The 19105-nt window shown below is 45.2% G+C and overlaps 1 protein-coding gene across 2 annotated transcripts in view; it reads left to right on the top strand.

Moving 5' to 3' along the window:
* col4a2 (collagen, type IV, alpha 2) overlaps positions 1-19105 on the top strand; it is a 69028-nt gene that overhangs the window by 32877 nt on the left and 17046 nt on the right. For both annotated transcript variants that reach the window (XM_082507262.1, XM_082507263.1), the window contains exons 5-12: positions 15366-15500; positions 15590-15634; positions 15975-16091; positions 16181-16249; positions 16394-16429; positions 16521-16574; positions 16675-16710; positions 17037-17078. In XM_082507262.1, coding sequence (XP_082363388.1) covers positions 15366-15500; positions 15590-15634; positions 15975-16091; positions 16181-16249; positions 16394-16429; positions 16521-16574; positions 16675-16710; positions 17037-17078 — 534 coding nt within the window. The remainder of the gene's footprint in view (positions 1-15365; positions 15501-15589; positions 15635-15974; positions 16092-16180; positions 16250-16393; positions 16430-16520; positions 16575-16674; positions 16711-17036; positions 17079-19105) is intronic.

Below are 19105 nucleotides of genomic sequence, written 5' to 3' on the forward strand. Positions count from 1 at the left end.
CAGAATTACTCTGACCAGCCGTTGTTGGTGTGAGCCTCTCTGACACTGATAACCAAGCCATATTCAGAGTCACTTAAATCAACCTTCTGCCGCTTTGAACTTTAGCAGGTAGTCTGAACCGAGTCTATAAGCCTAAATGCATTGAGTTACTTCTATGTGATTGGCTAATGTGATACTTGAGTTAATAAGCAGTTGAACAAGTGTACATAACAAAGTGATTGGTGAGTATATAATATGGCCATTCGATAGAGTTTCCTCTTTAGACCTACCAGAAAACATTTCGAGTATACCAGAGTAGTGTAGCAGACATTGTCAGTTTTCCATTAAATGTCTTAATAACTATGAGTTTTGATAGATGTTAGCATCCCCCCTAGATAATGTTGTTAGAGCATCATGAAAATGCCCATTTTGTCCAAGCAACAGATATGTTCATCCAATCATTCCTGCGCTGGTTAGAATTAGAAGTTATGACTGCTGTTTGTACCCTACCTGATTTCTCAGTAATATGTTTTATTATCAGTTTTATTTATCAGTCATGTCAACTTTGGGGTAAAATAACTTTCTTGCTTCTATTATCGCTCGTGTGGCCTCTCAGACTGCAAATATAATTAAATATTCTGTACATAACTTTGTGCCCTGGGGTTAGACGTTGTCAGACAGCAGCGTTTCTGAGGAAATTGACTTTTCCTTTCTAAAGTTTTATACACACATGGTGCACCTTGGGAAGTCCACTGTGTGGAAGCTGTAATGGCATTATAATCATAGTGATAAATGTAACAGTGGGATTATAGGGGTGTCACACCCAGGATGGACCTCATTAGTGGCAGACATGCGGTCAGAGTGAGGCAGACACACGATACGCACACACACAGGTGGTTGATCTCTGAGGTGAGGGCAACACCTCGTTTAAGACTGCAGACCCAATATTGCTCTTTCACGCATGCATTTTCACACAAACACACAGACTGCAGCTGTGTCTGGCTCACACACACGAAGCTTGGACCGCAGATTGGAGACGTTTCATTCCTTATATATGAGGCAATGGCGCAGGTGTCAGGCCCCTGAGACCCCTGGGATAGCGCAAGGTCTGGGCTGTTCTGTTCTCAGCCTGAGATCCCCCCCCTCCTCTTCTCTCAAGTCTTGATCTTCACCATACACCCTTTAGCACACATGCAAGCTCTCTCTCACACTCACACAGTTTAACCAGTGGTCATTAGCAATACCCTGTATGGACTGGATGCTGTCAGATCTCTGGCACATTTGCATGCACGTGCAGAGCAAAAGAGGGACCCATGTGCATGCAGAAATTATCTCAGAGTCTAAACACATTAATTCAAATGTAAACTGGTCTTCTGTCCTGAACAAAGAGGAGCCATGAGAAACAAAACAAATGACAACAAATGACCGATGTTCCGAACGTCATCTGTATTCATCCCTCTGTTTCATTTCTTTGTCTTAGCGTAAGAGACATTTTTAGAGGATGAGTCACGGAGACCAGCTGAGAACATGAGGGTTCGAGTTTAGATGTCCTCTGAATTTTGGCTGGAGGCTTGTCTCCATTGCAGCAAAGCTTGTAACGTTCTCATGTAAAAGACCTCATTAGACTTTTGTTTTGTTTTGTTTTTTTCACATGTCGCTGCACCACGTGAACCCTTTCTTAACTCCTAATGCATCATTTTAAAACCGCTCTCATCTAAAGTGGCCATAAGGGCTTTTTAGATGCAGGATGTTTTCTTCCAGCAGGGGCTACAAAAAGCTGACCTCCCTGACTGCAGCCAGGAGATCCAAACATACGTTAATAGATATCTAAACATCATCTACAGATGTTTATTTACTCTGCCTGACTCCTCCTCAGGGTATCCAGTTCCTGGTCCCTTTCTGTCCTCCAAGCAGAGCCCCTCATCCCTGTCCACAGACCGGGCCCCGCTTCCCTCCGGGGTATCATGCATAAGGGATGCGACTCCTGAGGAAATGAGTCCAGGAAAAACGTGTCCAAGAAAAACAAGCGAGGAGGGTAACAGAAGAGGGACTGAATCAACTGAAGTATCTGAGTCCAGTTGTGGGAGTCAGAGAAAGAGGGCAGACTTCAGTGTTTACATGCTCTAAATGATTTACTCCCTAACATTAAACTTCACCATCTTTCCATTCTTCTTCTGCTCTTAAATCACTCTTTAACCTTTCTCCTCCTACCTCCCTTTTTCACACCACTTTTCCTTCCTTCTTTTCTTCTTAGCTGTTGTACTATACCCTTAATTCCTTCCCTCCATTCTTCTTTCATTCCTTTATTATAGCTGATAAGTTCAGAAGGGCTGAGCAGCTGCTCATTTCCTTCAGAGTGCTAAAAACAAAGTGAATGGGGGTGGAGTAAACCACTTGTTCTTACACTTGTCGGACACTTGAGTTAAGAGGGCCGCATCTGAGAATTGTGGATCTTTCTAAAACTAGCAATCTAACACTCACTTCCTCTCATGGAGCGATTAGCCATTTAAGGTGGTGAGAAAATAAGGAGGGTTTGGACAGTTTTAGATCCTCTGTCATTTGTTGCAGAGAGCTGTGTGATATCGTGAATGCTTTAAAGGAAAAGTTAATAATGGAGCATTAGCACCAGTAGTTATCTATTCTATATTCCTATGAGTATGAAATATGTATCCATTTGACTTTTCTATAGCCAGTTTCTGTTAAAGTTTAGACTACATTAGACTACAAATCTTGGTGGTAACAGTGAGCCACATTGATGTTTTCAGGAACAGCTGCAAAAACTTGGCTTTAGATATCTTTGATTGACATACAAATTTGTTTGTTTCCGTCAAACCCGGGCCTTAATCCATCCCCTTTCCTCAGAACCAACTGTTATTTCTCTAGCGCTGCAGACTTTCATTACTCTGGCACTCCTGCTCGAGGCAGCTTGCGTAGATACCTGCTCTCGCCAGGGAGAGTTTATATAAATGAGTGTTGTGTGAATGTAATAAAAGTCCACTCTGTAGGACCCGTAGATGTTTCAGAAGCAGGACACGGTTGTCAGCTCCCATCGTCGACGTCAGAAGGAAAAGATCGTGCTGCATAGCATCGTCCACAACAGTTTCTGTTTGGATTACGGTGTTATTTCTGAGAAGATACATTATATACAACCATCAGGAGGGCAAGCCAACTGTTAGACATGAGACATTAACAGTGTTGATGGTGTAAAGGCAGAACTCAATGGATACCCAGTGTAGATGAAAAACAGACGTGGAAGCAAGTGTGGGAACAGTTCATTTGGAAAATTGCTAATATATGTGCACATGTAAGCTGCAGATAGAAGGGTTTTCATTAAACCCAGCAGCCGTTGATTATTGTTAAATATCTGCAGCATTTTGTACCTTCAGCATGACAGGAAACTAAGAATGAAACAGGAAGCTTTTAAGTAAAATTGGTACATTTGAAATTTTTAGTGGCGTTCTGTTCATTGTTAATGTCATGTTTATTGTTTTCCTCTAAGATGCCGTAGAGTTAGATAAGATAAGATAACCTTTATTAGTCCCACACGTGGGAAATTTGTTTTGTCACAGCAGGAGTGGACAGTGCAAAAGTTATGAGGCAAAAATTAGAATACAATAAGAATAAATACAGTACACAACTGTACAGAATAGAATAAAATAAAATACTATATACAGTAGATGTTAAGGGTTCCGAAAGAGACTCAGGCGCAGGCCAGGGTTTCCCTTTAAGCGAAGAACAGTGCGTTTATTCACAGTGAACACAATCACCAAGTGGCTATGTACAATGTGCAGGGGGAAAAGGGTCCGGGTCGCCAGGGTCCGTGGGAAACAGGGTTAGGGGAAAAGGTGCTCCACACTTTCTGTACAAAAACTCCTCCTCAGTCACTCCTCTCAGAATCCGGTTCAAAAACGATCTAAACACAAAAGGTCGGGTTAGCGGGATAATAACAAAGGGCTTTCAAGATACAGGTTGGCAGATACACAAGTTTGACTGACGCTGATAGTTCAACGATCCAGCGAAGACTAGTGCAGACTCGCCATCTAAGTAGTGCAGTAATCAGCTGGGATCAGCGGCCGGTGTGGTGATGAGCAGGTGTGTGGGCCAGCAGCGGGAGCCCGCAGTGAGCATCGCCGTGGCGAGAGAGAGAGAGTGAGAGAGAAAACAAACCACAAACATATTGCCCAATAGAGGATTGACCAGCAGGGCACAGGGACCATGACAGTACCCCCCCCTCAACGGGAGCCCCCCGGCGACCCACCAGGCTTACCAGGATGAGACAGATGGAAGGCCCGCAGCATACGCTTGTCCAGGACAGCGGCCCGCGGAACCCAGGATCGCTCCTCAATGCCATAGCCCTCCCAGTCCACAAGGTACTGGAAGCCACGCCCGCGGCGGCGAGAGTCCATAATCCGCGTGATGGAATAGGCGGGCAAGCCGTCCACAAGCCGGGCGGGCGGAGGGGGCCCGGACGGAGGGCACAGGGGGCTATTCTGTACAGGTTTGATTTGGGAGACGTGGAACACATTGTGAATCCTCATGTTGCGGGGCAGCCGGAGTTTCAGAGAGACGGGGTTGATCAGCGCCGAAACCTCAAAAGGACCAATGAAGTTTGGGTTGAGCTTCTTGGACTCAGTCCTGAGAGGAACAAAGCGCGTGGACAGCCATACCTTTTGTCCCACGCTGTATGCTGGAGCTGGTGTGCGGCGGCGATCTGCGGTCTGTTTGGTTCGGTCCTTCGTGCGCAGCAACGTCGTCCGTGCGGCCCGCCAAGCTCGTCGGCACCTCCGTAGATGGGCCTGGACAGATGGCACAGAATGCTCACCCTCGACAGAGGGGAAGAGAGGCGGCTGGAAACCCAGTGAGACCTCGAAGGGAGACAGACCAGTGGCGGAGGAAGTCAGACTGTTGTGGGCGTACTCAATCCAGGGTAGTTCATCACTCCAGATGGACTGGTTGGAGGACGCTGTGCACCGCAACATTGCCTCGAGCTCCTGGTTAGCTCGCTCACACTGACCGTTGCTTTGGGGATGGTAACCGGAGGTCAGACTGACCTTTGCTCCTAATGAGGAGCAGAATTCCTTCCAGACGCCAGACGTGAACTGGGGGCCTCTGTCAGACACAATGTCTTCCGGGATCCCATGCAAACGAAACACATGACGGGTAAGCAGTCGTGCGGTCTCCATGGCCGTGGGAAGCTTGGGTAGAGCTATGAAGTGGGCAGCTTTAGAAAAACGGTCCACGATGGTAAGTATGACAGTGTTGCCTGCTGATTGCGGCAGTCCGGTTACAAAGTCCAAAGCTATATGGGACCACGGCCTGGACGGAGTCGGCAGGGGATTGAGCTGTCCAGCGGGCGGCTGATGAGATGGTTTATTCCGGGCACAGGTCGCGCAGGCGGAGACGTACTCCCGAGCATCTTTAGTCAGAGAGGGCCACCAGAAGTAGCGCTGGAGGAAGTTGATAGTGCGGTGGACCCCTGGGTGGCACGTAAAGCGGGCAGTGTGGGCCCATTGAAGCACTTGAGAACGTACTGATTGAGGGACGTAGAGCCGTTGGGCTGGCCCGCCTCCCGGATCCGGTTCCAACACCTGAGCCTCCCGAATGGCTGCTTCGATCCCCCAGGAGATGGCGCCCACGACACAGGTGGCGGGGAGAACGGGAGCGGGCTCAGTGGTGTCCTCCGAGACTGAGAACTGACGGGACAGGGCATCGGGTTTGACATTCCGGGAACCGGGTCTGTAAGAGATGGAAAAGTGGAAACGGGTGAAAAACAGGGCCCACCTGGCCTGTCGAGCGTTGAGCCTCTTAGCTGATTGTAGGTATGCCAGGTTCTTGTGGTCTGTCCAGACGAGGAAAGGCTGAGCCGTGCCCTCCAACCAGTGCCGCCACTCCTCCAGGGCTAGTTTTATCGCCAGCAGTTCCCGATCCCCGACGTCATAGTTTCTCTCTGCAGGGGACAGACGGCGGGAGAAGAAGGCACAAGGGTGGAGCTTACCGTCCTTCCGTTGCGACAGAACCGCTCCAACCCCTGAGTCGGACGCGTCGACCTCGACCACAAATGGCTGCGTGAGGTCGGGTTGGATCAGGATGGGGGCTGAGGCGAATCGTTTCTTCAGTTCTTGGAAAGCTGCCTGAGCTTCTTTGTTCAACTGAAAAGGAAGCTTGGGAGAGGTTAGCTGGGTCAGCGGCAAGGCAACTCGGCTGAAGTCCCGAATGAACCGCCGGTAAAAGTTGGCAAATCCAAGGAAACGTTGCAGTTGGTGCCTATTAGGAGGTTCCGGCCACTCAACAACGGCTTTTACCTTCACAGGGTCCGGGCGGAGGTTTCCTTGGTCGATTATGTACCCCAGGAATGCAACGGTGGAGACGTGGAACTCACACTTCTCTCCTTTGACGAACAATCGGTTTTCGAGGAGTCGTTGCAGGACCTGTCTGACATGGGTCTCGTGCTCGGATTGGTTTCTGGAAAAGATCAGGATGTCATCTAGATAGACAAAAACAAAACGGTTAATGAAGTCTCTGAGCACGTCGTTCACCAGGGCTTGGAACACCGCAGGGGCGTTAGTGAGACCAAAGGGCATGACAAGGTACTCGAAGTGGCCGAGGTGGGTGTTGAAGGCGGTCTTCCACTCATCGCCCTTACGGATGCGAACCAGATGGTATGCGTTTCGCAAATCCAGTTTGGTGAAAACAGTAACCCCCTGGAGGAGCTCGAAGGCAGAACTGAGGAGCGGCAGAGGGTATTTATTCTTTACTGTGATGTTGTTTAATCCGCGATAGTCAATGCATGGCCGGAGGGTTTTATCCTTCTTTTCGACAAAGAAGAAGCCTGCCGCGACTGGAGAGGTGGAGGCCCGAATGAGGCCGGCAGCCAGGGATTCCGTGATGTACTTGTCCATAGCGTCTCGTTCTGGAAGTGAGATGCTATATAGCCGACTGGTGGGTAAAGGAGCTCCCGGGAGCAGTTCGATAGCACAGTCATAGGGTCTATGCGGAGGGAGTGACTGGGCGCGGGCCTTTTGAAACACCTCAGCTAGGTCGTGATAAACAGAGGGCACATTAGTTAAATCAGCTGATTCCAATACCCCAGAAGAGGGCGTTTCAACGCTTGGAGGCGAGGCTGCTTTAAGGCAGGTCATGTGGCAGTCCTCCCCCCACCCAGTGACACGCCCCTTTAGCCAATCTATGTGAGGGTTGTGCTGTTGTAGCCAAGGATGGCCGAGAACTAGTGGAGTGCGAGTTGCTTTAAACACCAAAAAACAGATTTCTTCAGAATGATTACCAGAGAGGGTGAGCTCGACAGGCTCCGTCACCAGAGTGATGTCTGGAAGGCGTTGACCTGACAATGCCGTAACACGTAATGCATGAGGCAGGGGCTCCAATAGTAACCCAAGTTGCCGGGCTAACTGACAGTCAATAAAGTTTTGTTCCGCCCCAGAGTCGATTAACACCGATAGGGAGCGGCTCTTAGAGTGAATGGAAAGCGTGGCCGGTAGTGTTAAACGGGGAGGAGCTTCTTCCTGGCTCAGCTCGCCCACCAGTACTCCTACCATCACTGGCGGGCGCGCCCTTTTGCCCGCGAAGGGCAGGTAGCCACAACATGTCCCCTGTGACCACAATAGAGGCACTCACCGGCGGTAATCCGGCGCTGACGCTCCGCCGCGGTGAGATGGGAGCCGCCCAGCTGCATGGGTTCCTCTCCGTCCCCGCTCTCGTGAGTCCGGGAGGGGCCGGCATCCGCCATGGCGCCGGTGCCAGAGACTCCCGCAGCCTCATGGAAGTTGTAGTTCCGCTGCGACCGGCGAGCCCGTAACCGCTCATCCACCTTAATGCACAGGGACATTAGCTCATTAAAGGAGGCAGGGAGATCACGCATGATTAGCTCGTCCCTTAATTCTTCTCTGACATTGTTCAGCAACGTGCTCCGTAGCGCCTCCTGATTCCACCCTGCCTCTTCTGCCAGAATCCAGAAGTCGATAGCGTAATCAGACATGCTTCTCCTACCTTGTTTGAAGTTGAGGAGACGGAGAGCAGCGGCCTCTGCCCCGGTGCCTGGGTTAAACACATTCTTAAACTTGGAGAGAAAGTCAGCGTAGGTGATGACAGGATCAGAGTTTAACACAACCTGGGCCCACTTTAGTGCACGGCCCCTCAGAAGTTGAACTAAATAAGTTATCTTCGCCCCATCGTTGCCATGAAAACGCTGCAGCTCGCGAAACGTCAGAGACACCTGAGCCAAAAATCCGGCGCATTTGTCAGACTCACCCGAGAATGGTTCCGGTGTGGGTAAAGGTCCGTCAGACGGCGTACCGACCCGCGGTGAGCTACCTGACGCTACGGCGGGCGGTGCCGCCTGGGGAGCCGGGCTGGGCGGCTGGGGATTCCCTGGTTGCGCATTTCCCTCCAGCGGTATTAACTGCGCCACTGCCAGGGTCAATGCGGCGACATCCTGCCGTAGCTGCCCGAGCATTTGTTCATGGCGGACCAGCGCGGCTTCCTGGGCGGCCAGAGCCCGGCCCACGGGGTCCTGTCCTGCGGGGTCCTGTCCTGCTGAGTCCATAATGGCTGGATCGTTCTGTTAAGGGTTCCGAAAGAGACTCAGGCGCAGGCCAGGGTTTCCCTTTAAGCGAAGAACAGTGCGTTTATTCACAGTGAACACAATCACCAAGTGGCTATGTACAATGTGCAGGGGGAAAAGGGTCCGGGTCGCCAGGGTCCGTGGGAAACAGGGTTAGGGGAAAAGGTGCTCCACACTTTCTGTACAAAAACTCCTCCTCAGTCACTCCTCTCAGAATCCGGTTCAAAAACGATCTAAACACAAAAGGTCGGGTTAGCGGGATAATAACAAAGGGCTTTCAAGATACAGGTTGGCAGATACACAAGTTTGACTGACGCTGATAGTTCAACGATCCAGCGAAGACTAGTGCAGACTCGCCATCTAAGTAGTGCAGTAATCAGCTGGGATCAGCGGCCGGTGTGGTGATGAGCAGGTGTGTGGGCCAGCAGCGGGAGCCCGCAGTGAGCATCGCCGTGGCGAGAGAGAGAGAGTGAGAGAGAAAACAAACCACAAACATATTGCCCAATAGAGGATTGACCAGCAGGGCACAGGGACCATGACAGTAGAATAAAATAAAATAAATATACAATAAGATAAAAATAGAATACAAATACAAATACTATATACAACTGAGTAAAAATACAACGATGACAGAAAGGATTATTGCACTTAGTATTATTGCATATGTATGGATGTGTGTGCTTGATCAGTTAAAGTCTTTATTATGGAGTCTGACAGCAGTGGGGAGGAAAGACCTGCGAAATCTCTCCGTCCTACACCGTGGGTGCCGCAGTCTCCCACTGAAGGAGCTGCTCAGTGCTGTCACAGTCTGCTGCATGGGGTGGGAGATGTTGTCCATCAGGGATGACAGCTCCATAGGTTTGGTGATAATGGCATAGTTTTGCATCCGTGCACCACCACACTGGGTTTATAATCATTATTCATGGAGGTTTTATAAAACTTTTGTATTCATTGTTTAGGAAACTGGGCCACACACACAGTCCTCCATTTTCAGAGGGTTGAAAGTTCACCAATTACGCACTGCGCTTACACTCATGAACCAGAAGGCCCGATTAGATTTTGCCAGAAAAACTCTGAAAAGAGGACGCATGGGTTGTACCAGAGTGATTTTAAGAGAAAATTATGGAGAAGGAAAGAAACAGCTTGTGATCTGAAGCATACCACATCATCTTTCAAACATCGTGGAGGCAGTGTTATGGCATGGGCGTGTGCAGTGTTATGGCTGCCAGTGGAACCGTGTCAGTGGTGTTTATTAATATTAATAATAGAAGTAGCAGGGATATACTCTCTGCTCAGGTTCAGGCAAATACTGCAAAACTGATAAGACTGCAGTTCACAGTCCAAGTGAATAGAGAGCCAAAGTAAAGTGCAAAAGCAGCCCAAGAGCTTCTCAAGGCAAAGAAAGGTTACAGCCTTTGATTGATTGCAATCAACTGATCTTAACCCAAATAGAGCGTGCTTCTCAGTTATTAGATACAAAATTAATGCAAAAAGAGGCCGGACAGAGGGTCTCATGGGAGGAAACGCAGTATTTGGTGATGTCATTGGTTTGTAGACTTGAGGCAGTCGTTGACAGCGAATGATTTTCATTCAAATATTAAAAACATTATGAATTTGTTTAATAAATTGTGAGGCTATGAAGAAAGGGAACATGCATAAAATCACTGCATTACTTTTGCAGTCTGAATCACATCCTGACTGTTTGATCTAAAATCCAGTGTGGTGATGTACAGAAACCGTGAACTGTCCAGAAACTTAAGAGCCGAACTGTAACTGCTGTTCGTGTCATTGGTCATGACTTTGCTGATGATTTTTGTCTTAAAAATTCATCTTTAATTAGATGTTCTTTTCATATGTAAAATTAGGGAATCTCCCTCGTAGTTCCCAGTTTTTGCGGACGGACAAACAGATGGAATAACAGGGCAAGCTTCCGGCCAGTTGTTTATTGATTTGTTTTATTCCTCTTGGATGTCAGAGGTTTGCATATCGGGCCGTGCGTTCCCATCCTGTTCTTAATGGGTCGTTCCAAAACTGTCCACCCCAGGGGACAGTCTGGACCCAGATGAAATTTATGGTGTCAGACGGGGGAACTTTTAATAGATCTGTGGTTTAGGAATGAGAAATGTAAACACACCCGTGCACGCAGACGGGGTTACGGCATTTTATACAGCATGTGAAGAGGAGGGATTTTCTCAGAGATTTCTTGATACGAGTGATACATCATAAAGTTGCTCGCTGAAGCTTACACAGATAAAGCAGTGGAGCAGATGTGGATGCTAATATGGCAATGGGAAATCCAAAAACACATGTGAAGTGTCATACAGGCTAGATGTTTGGCAGTGGGAATGAAGCCGGAGAACGTGACTGATGAATATTTAAACTTTCCAGGTGTCACTGACATCTCTGGCTGAAGTCTGCAGCGCTGATGAGTGTGGGTGGGCATGGCCAGAGGAGAGATGACATCATGAAGTGCATAGTACACTAAATAACTGCAGCAAGAAATATGCTAAATTACCAAAGATCAGGTAGTTGCTCTTTAAGTGGCGATCCTTTTTTTGATCCTGGGACACAAAGACACAAATCACTTTTGGGGCTGGATAAGGAAGGCCACTTGGCATAAAATAATAAGAGAGCAGTTGAGTGTAGCTTTCACCTGTAGTTTCATCAATTCAGATGGTGTTCATTTAATTTCTATTTAATTTTCTATTCCACAATTTCATTGTGAACAGGTTTTAATGAATATCAGCTTCAGCTGAAGAAGCATTTCCAATGAAAACAATGCAATAAAACTGAGAGCGAGGCGCAGGGGCATTGTTAAATTTTCTTGAAAACCACCCAAAGGGGCTCAAGTAGTTCACAAAGCGAATGGGAAAATGAGTTTTTGTGTAAAAAATTATGTGAACAGCTGCTTTTAATTGTTTCTGACTGTAAGACTTCACCAAGACGAGCTGATCCACACCCGCACCTCCGCAGGTCAACAGCGCCTCATGATCAGGTCCATTGCATATTTTTGAGGTTTGCTTGTAACCTCTAGAAAGTCTCTGCTGTTGATTGAGCACAAAGGTTCTCCAAATAGATTCTGATGTGACATGTTTTAATGACCTGCTTTGTGCATGTGTGTGTGTTTGTTTCCAGTCGTGCAAATGAGTTTATGCCCCTTAAACGATGTGGGAAGTGACTGAAGCCATCAGGTTTTTATTGCTTATCACAGTTTTCCTTTTGGAATTTTTGACAACCACAGTTTCTTTGCGCGCTCTCGTTATCACTCTTTGTGTTACTGTTTTACTTTGTATTTTGTCGTCTGTATTTCCTTTCAACTCCTTTTCACCTGTTTTCCCATGTTTCAGTTTCTGTTGTTTATTTGACCCTATGAAATCTTTTCTTTTGACGACGATAATTTACACTAACTGCTACAAACTACACGTACATCTAAACCAAGGCTCTTGCTCTGGTGGTTTAGATCTGCTGTATTACCTCTAATTAGAATAATGAGGGTATTCAGCCTCCTAGTACGCCTGCTCCATGAATTTTCAAAAATCACCACATACAGCGTAGTAAGCTGTATTTAGAGTCGATGCTGTATCATCAAGCAAAAATGGGCAAAACACAGATAACACAAAGAAAGGCACAGAGCTTAATGTGAAGAATTCAGCTCAGTTCATAAAAATGAATAAAATTAATGCAGTTAGTTTAACAATTAATCTGCCGTTTGTTTGTGTGGTTTTTTTTAAAAAAACAAGAGGATATAATAAAAGACAAGGAGCCTAATAATACGACTGAAAGACTTAAATTTTGTAGACAGTCAAAGTGGTTTTAGTTAATAGTTCTTCTAACAACCTCCAGAGTTCACTGTTATCTGTTGTTGTGACCTCATTTGATCATTTAATAACTGAACCTGAGCCACAGTAGAAAAAAACTACATTTAGAGTGAACTCTCATAGTTGCTGCTATTATTGGTAATACTTGAGTAGAAATAACTCTTCTGATATTGACTAATGAACTTAATCTTTTGGTCTTTCGTGTATGTTTAATTCACACTACAACAGAGTTTCTGGGGAGTTCATTGCAGTATCTATTTATTTTTTTAGGTGTAGAGTATTCTAATCAGAAGTTAAAGAAATACTTGTCAGCTGTGATCCATGTTGCGTTGTGGAGCTCACGAGATCAGAGTCCAGATGTATGACGTATGTCTGTGATAGAAAGAAAACTAAAGCAGCGCAGACGGCCATTATTTCAGAGACAGGTCTCCTGAGCTTCATATTCTGCTGAAGTTATGACCAGCCTTCAAAGGGAGAGGAGTTGACAACTAAGCTGACCGGCATTGCCTGTGCATGTATTCATGGTCTCTATCAGCGGCTGATTTCTTGGTCATTCTTCCCCCGGTGGAGACAGGAAGGGCAGGCAGACTGACAAAGCAGGGGAAGAAGACATGCAAAGGGAGAACACTCGAGAGCTTTGGAGAGGAGGTGAGGGAGTGAAGGGTGGAAGTAGTGAGAGTAGATAAGAATGGGGAGTATGGATGTGTGAAGGAAATGGTACAGTGTGGAGGACCTCTCCTTAACAAGTGGGGAGGACTGAAGGGAGACTTTTTAGTGCATTTGAGAATTAAGGAGAAAGGAAATGGCGTAGTTCTACCGTCCAAATGAACTGGCTACTGTATGTGATGTGGAACAGGTGTGGTTTGTTTGCTTTACGCGAGTTTTTAACATCCCTACAACTGACAAGCTCTGACAACCACGCAACCACATCTAAAGGCAAATGTATACCTGATCCAGTTTTTCAAAGGTAAAGTGAGAAGCATTATGGTGGCATCCTTTTCACTGTACCACTCTTCTTCTTCGATCTCTAAAAATCCTTTATCGGTTCTCTTGTTAGCCCATGCTGACAGATACAAAGCAGAGCACAAAGTTTATACAAGTTTTCTAGACAAGGACCTCTCGTGCACACACACACACACATATTTGAGACAGCTATTGGTTTGCCAGAACCATTTGTCTTCAGAAAATTAGTTAATCTTCATTTCATGAGGACTATGCTTATTATCTGTGTGTATGTGCAGAGTTAATGGAAACAAAAAAAAGTAAATGTAAAATTCAGAGCAGTGTTTATCACGCTGGCCCTGGTTCAGGCTGCGTGTGAATGGTTTTGACAGGACTGTCGTCGATGCTGTGCTCTATAGGCAACATCTGCTGGGTCATCAATGTGCACAGACAAAGCACACACCTGGTTGCTTAAAAAAATCCGCCCACAGGCAAAGCGCGCACACACACACACATACACACACACACACTGGATGCACATGCTGCATGTTTACGGTTGCAATTACACGAGTTCGGCCGAGGCTTTTTCTCACACTCTCTGCATCTGATTTGAGCTTGTTTGAATTTTTGTGCGACACTATTTAGGCTCCCTGCGTTTTTATTAATTCCTTTCGGCTCGCTGGTTCTAGCTGCATGTAACGCCGCTCGAAGGACTTCTGTCAGCAGACAAACAACGTCACTGTGTTTGTTGGTTCTCACAGGGATACTGTTTGGCCTCCAAACCTTTGAGAGCACCACTTACTGACCCAGAACTCCAGGATCATACAAAAACAGCAAGTTCCCATAGTATCCCCATGCTCACGTGTTTTATGACCCCTTCTTAAAGTACTCCTCTCATATTATTCAGTTTTCTTCCCACCAATAATCGTTGACTCTGCGGGTCCATCGAGCAGCTCCCTCGAGTGTGTGAATAACTGTAATGATGCACTGTGATGAGATTAAGTGCTGTGTTTTCCATTTTTTTTAAGGGTGCCTTAACACGCCTACGTGAACAGTTATTCTGAGGTCACTTTCAGGAGATAGGAATATAAATAATAATAATAATGGAGCAGACTCTCAGCTGCAGATGCTTCTGCCTCTGGGAGGCTCTCCCAGAGAGATGCTTGCCTTTTCCCTTTCGTCACTCTGGGTATCATAATCAAATTGTTATATTTAGCTTGCAGATTAGGGGGATGTCTGCAGCCTCAAACGCTCTGAATATGGCTGAACAGCCATTTCAACTGCCCTTTCTCTTTTCATTACTGAGACATTTGACAACAGAGTCTGGCTTTATTTACATTAACTTAATCTCCTCGCTGCCCTATCGCTGTCCTAAAATAACAGTGTGCACAGCTCTTAGAAGCTCTCAGGTCCTGCACGTGCCACATTTCCAGCTGATGTTTATCATGTTTGAACTGTTTCCAGGCAGATATTTCTGTGAGTGTGGTTTAGTCTGTTCATTTAAAGTTAAAAAGAGCTAACATGAGTGAAGAGGCATGTTAGTGGGTATTTGCAGTATAAAGTTTAGCCACTGGGTGGGTGTAAAGAGAAGGGGAAAGGTACGGAAAAAGATGGGGAAGTGTATGTCTCCCCCTGGTGATCTAAACCAAAATTCCAACTGGAAGTTTGAAAAATAAAAAATAGTGTGGAGAAGAGAAACACTGGGAATTATTATTGAATCAGAATGCAGCTTGACACATTTCTGTTGCATTGTTGTGATGCTTTGGTGCCTTTGTTTTTTTTGTATCTCTTGATAACACTTGTCTTATTCTCATTATTTTGTTTCCTTATGGAATTAAAACCAGGTAAGTAAGCGATGTCTTTGCTCTCACCCTTGTTGCTAACAGAGATATGACCAGTGTTAGCTTTAACAGTCATGACTGAAACAAAAGAAGATAACTGACAATTTATTCTTAAAAGTTTTTTTTTCATATATGAAGTTTATTTGATGTGTTGCATCCTTGACTTCAAATTTATCAACTCTGTTTTTCCTATCTTTCCAATTTCAGGGCCGTCCTGGGCCTCTTGGTCCGCAGGGCCCACAGGGGCCACCTGGGCGAACAGGAGATGAAGGCATCCAAGGCCCAAAGGGGCAGAAAGGCGACCGTGGTCGTGATGGAAACATAGGTCCTAAAGGAAGCGTGGTAAGTGCTCATGTCTCATCTCTGTAAACTATTAAACACATGACAATGACAGCTATTTTGTTTAATGTGCAATTCTTGTTGCTCCACAGGGAATGACTGGCATACCTGGCTTCTCTGGCATCAACGGTATTCCTGTGAGTACACCATGCTGTCGGGATGAACGTTGTGGGAGAGTGTTCAGTTTAATTGAATTCAAAATAATGTATACAACACCAAATTAGACCAACAGTTGCCTCAGTGCACTTATTGCATATTGTAAGGTAGACCCTACAATAATACATGCAGAGAAAAACCCAACAATCATATGAGCCCCTATGAGCAAGCACTTTGGCGAGAGTGGGAAGGAAAAACTCCCTTTTAACAGGAAGAAACCTCCAGCAGGACCAGGCTCAGGGAGGGCGGCCATCTGCCGCGACTGGTTGGGGTGAGAGAAGGAAAACAGTGTTGATTCTGCTTGTGTCGCTCTCTCTGCAGGGACACCCAGGACAAGCTGGGCCCAGAGGGAAGCCAGGTGCAGATGGCTGTAACGGGACTCATGGAGATTCAGGGGCACCAGGATTTCCCGGCTCTCAAGGCTCCCAAGGTTTTCCTGTGCGTAATGCCAAGTCTGCTTAGATAGTTATTAATACAAAGAGACTGATGTCCCGTAAGTTACTGTATATTTTGTTTTCAACTCTCAGGGACAACCAGGCAGGAAAGGAGAGAAGGGAGACAATCTGGAGATCAGTGTGTACATGCGGCGATTCAGGGTGAGAAAGAGGACTCCACACCAAACCTGCCTTTTCTTAAGGAGAACATCCGAGTGTAACACATTATATTCATGGCGTGACAAGACTTAATCCATATAATATCAAACTTACTAACTTTATGCATCTTTAACCGTCCCTCCTCAGGGTGATCCCGGCACACCAGGATTTGATGGAGCATTTGTAAGATCCTTTAACGAACCTAGAAAATTACTTTTATCTGGTTGCAGTGTCCCCCAAAGATCTGCGATTTGATCCTTTTTTTTTTATTCAGGGGTTTCCAGGAGATCCAGGGTCAAGAGGTTACAGAGGCGTGCAAGGACCAAAGGTTCACATCTTTCAATTCATTAGTTTAGTTGTTATTTTATAGTTTCAGACCTGTTATTATGTAACGTGATTGATACGAATATCCTTCTGTCTTCTCCCAGGGTCCCCCAGGTCCTCCAGGTCCTCCTGGACCAAAGGTAAGGCAGCAATATTAAATAAACACTTATGTAGACACGTCATTAGGCTTTTTGCCTTCAGAATTGTCACAATTTTTCATTGCATAAATTCAACAAGGTGCTGGAAACATCCCTCAGAGATTTTGCTCCATAGTGATATGATAGTATCACACATTTATATCTGAGCAGATTGTCATGTCTTCATTTTTGAATACATGCTGGCATGTGATTGGCTGATTAGATATTTTAATTAATGAGCACTGGATAAAGTGCACATAATGAAGTGACCAGTGAGTGAATGTAATGTGTTTAAAATAAACATTCAAATTATGTTTTCTTTCTGACAGGGTACGATGACCAGAGTCATTAAGGGACTCAGAGGAGATCTAGTGAGTGATCATTTGTGTGTGTGTGTGTGTGTGTGTGTGTGTGTGTGTGTGTGTGTGTGTGTGTGTGTGTTGCTACTTCAATAACTGTAAATGTGTGAAAAACGTATATGCATCCCAGTATTTTTTCTTTTAATTCCTGAATATTTGTCTGGCAGCTACATAAATACAGATTCATTTTCAAACTGGGGACAGATGTTGGTGAAGTGTTAGCAGCACAGCTACAGAAGCAATTCTGCTCTAAGAGTGTGAGGTAGTGATCGATTTTTAAAAGCTTTTATAGGGAAAATATCCAGTGTTACATCATAAAACAATGAAAATCAAAGAAAAAAGTTTTTTTAAAAAAAAGGTATTTTGTAGTAAATCTATCTTCTAAGTAGGACTGTGCAACAGTCTGGTGGCACCACTGATGTCTTTATATTTGTGTTGCAAGAAGCTAGAGGTTGTTTTGTTTTTCATTATTAAAATAGTCTTGAACAAGAGTTCACCAGGCTCTCTGAAATTTATTAATTTATTTATTTATTTATTTATTTGTTTGTTTGTTTGTTTGTTTGTTTGGGACATTGGCTGCGTTTTCACTCAATCTCCTTACCTGACCATTTTCAGAGGAATGTGGTTCTGTTTTTTAGTCAATTAGACATAAAAAAAAAGACACCTAACAGCAGTGAGGCAAGTAAAGGTGGACCCAAAGTGGCTTTAACGCAGAAATCTCTTCAAAACATTACACTATGACACTCGGCGAACTCTGGAGCGTAAACTAACCCAGTGTTTCCCAACCTTTTGGAGCCACAACACATATTTCACATTGGAAAAATCACACGGCACACAAGCAAACAAAAATGTCACAAAAAGTATATTTATTGAAATATAATGAAAATTTACTCTCATTTTACTTACTTGGTGTGAACCCTGGGCCTGTTTAGTTGAGCCAGGTCAGACTAATCACATCATCTTCAAATAATTATCCATCGCCATTACCTGTGACGTTGTCTCACTCGCAGCATGGCTATGTACTTTTGTATTTCTTAGTCGCCTTCTTCTGTTTTACTGGCAGTTGCCAACCAATGACTGTAGAAAACAGTCTTTTCTGTTGGCTACCCACCTAACTGTAACAAGCAGCTGTACTGCCCTCAAGTGGAAGATAATGTAATTGTTCTGCCTGTCACTACACACCATTCACTTATAATACCAATCAGGTGAAGTTGGATAATCTTCACACAGTGGTTGGGAAACACTGAATTAACCTATACGTCTGTAATGGGACGCAGAACACACAGGAAACACAGCTTTATGGGAAGGTTTGACAACAACATAACCAAGAACAGAGGAAGGCTGAACACTTAAATACACACAAGGCAATAAGGCACAAAAGCGACACCAGGGAACACAACTGAATAGAATCTACTAATAAGACGGAGGGAACAAAACTGAACGTGAAGCACATGAGACGAAGACTAGCAAAATAAAACAGGAAGTGACAAACAAAGAGACAGACTAGACAAGACAAGACTCAGGAAACACAGGCTGGCTAAAAAAAAAAAAGTAACAAAAAACAAAAGCCAGAACACTAACTGGAAATAGAAATTTACAGAAACTCAAGGACTCAATCACCATCAAAGACGTAGTGCTCCAGCAAAACCAAAAACATAACTACAAGAACACCGAAAACGCAGCAGCAAATCTCTTAAGCCAGAACAAAGAATAAAAAACTCAAAACACTGTGTCAATGACACAGGAGCCATGACACTGTTGTGTTTACACATAACAGAAAATGTAGCAGAGAACCAACTGTAATGGTATGTTTAGGCACTTTGTTACTAACAACCTGCCACAAAATCACATCGTTTGTTCCTTTTTCTTTGAATGGATTTATGAAGAAAAATGCCAAAGATAAAACAGTTTGCCAGGCATAACAGTTTGGGGTTTATTTTGCATCAGCAAGGTTATTACCAAATAAATATTACGTGTCATATCTCAGCAGGATGTCCTTAAAAATTTTAAGAAACTGGACTAGTGGAGGACAAAATAGG

The sequence above is a fragment of the Aulonocara stuartgranti genome, assembly GCF_965226115.1.
Source record: "Aulonocara stuartgranti genome assembly, chromosome: 16".
NCBI classification, from domain to species: Eukaryota; Metazoa; Chordata; class Actinopteri; order Cichliformes; family Cichlidae; genus Aulonocara; species Aulonocara stuartgranti.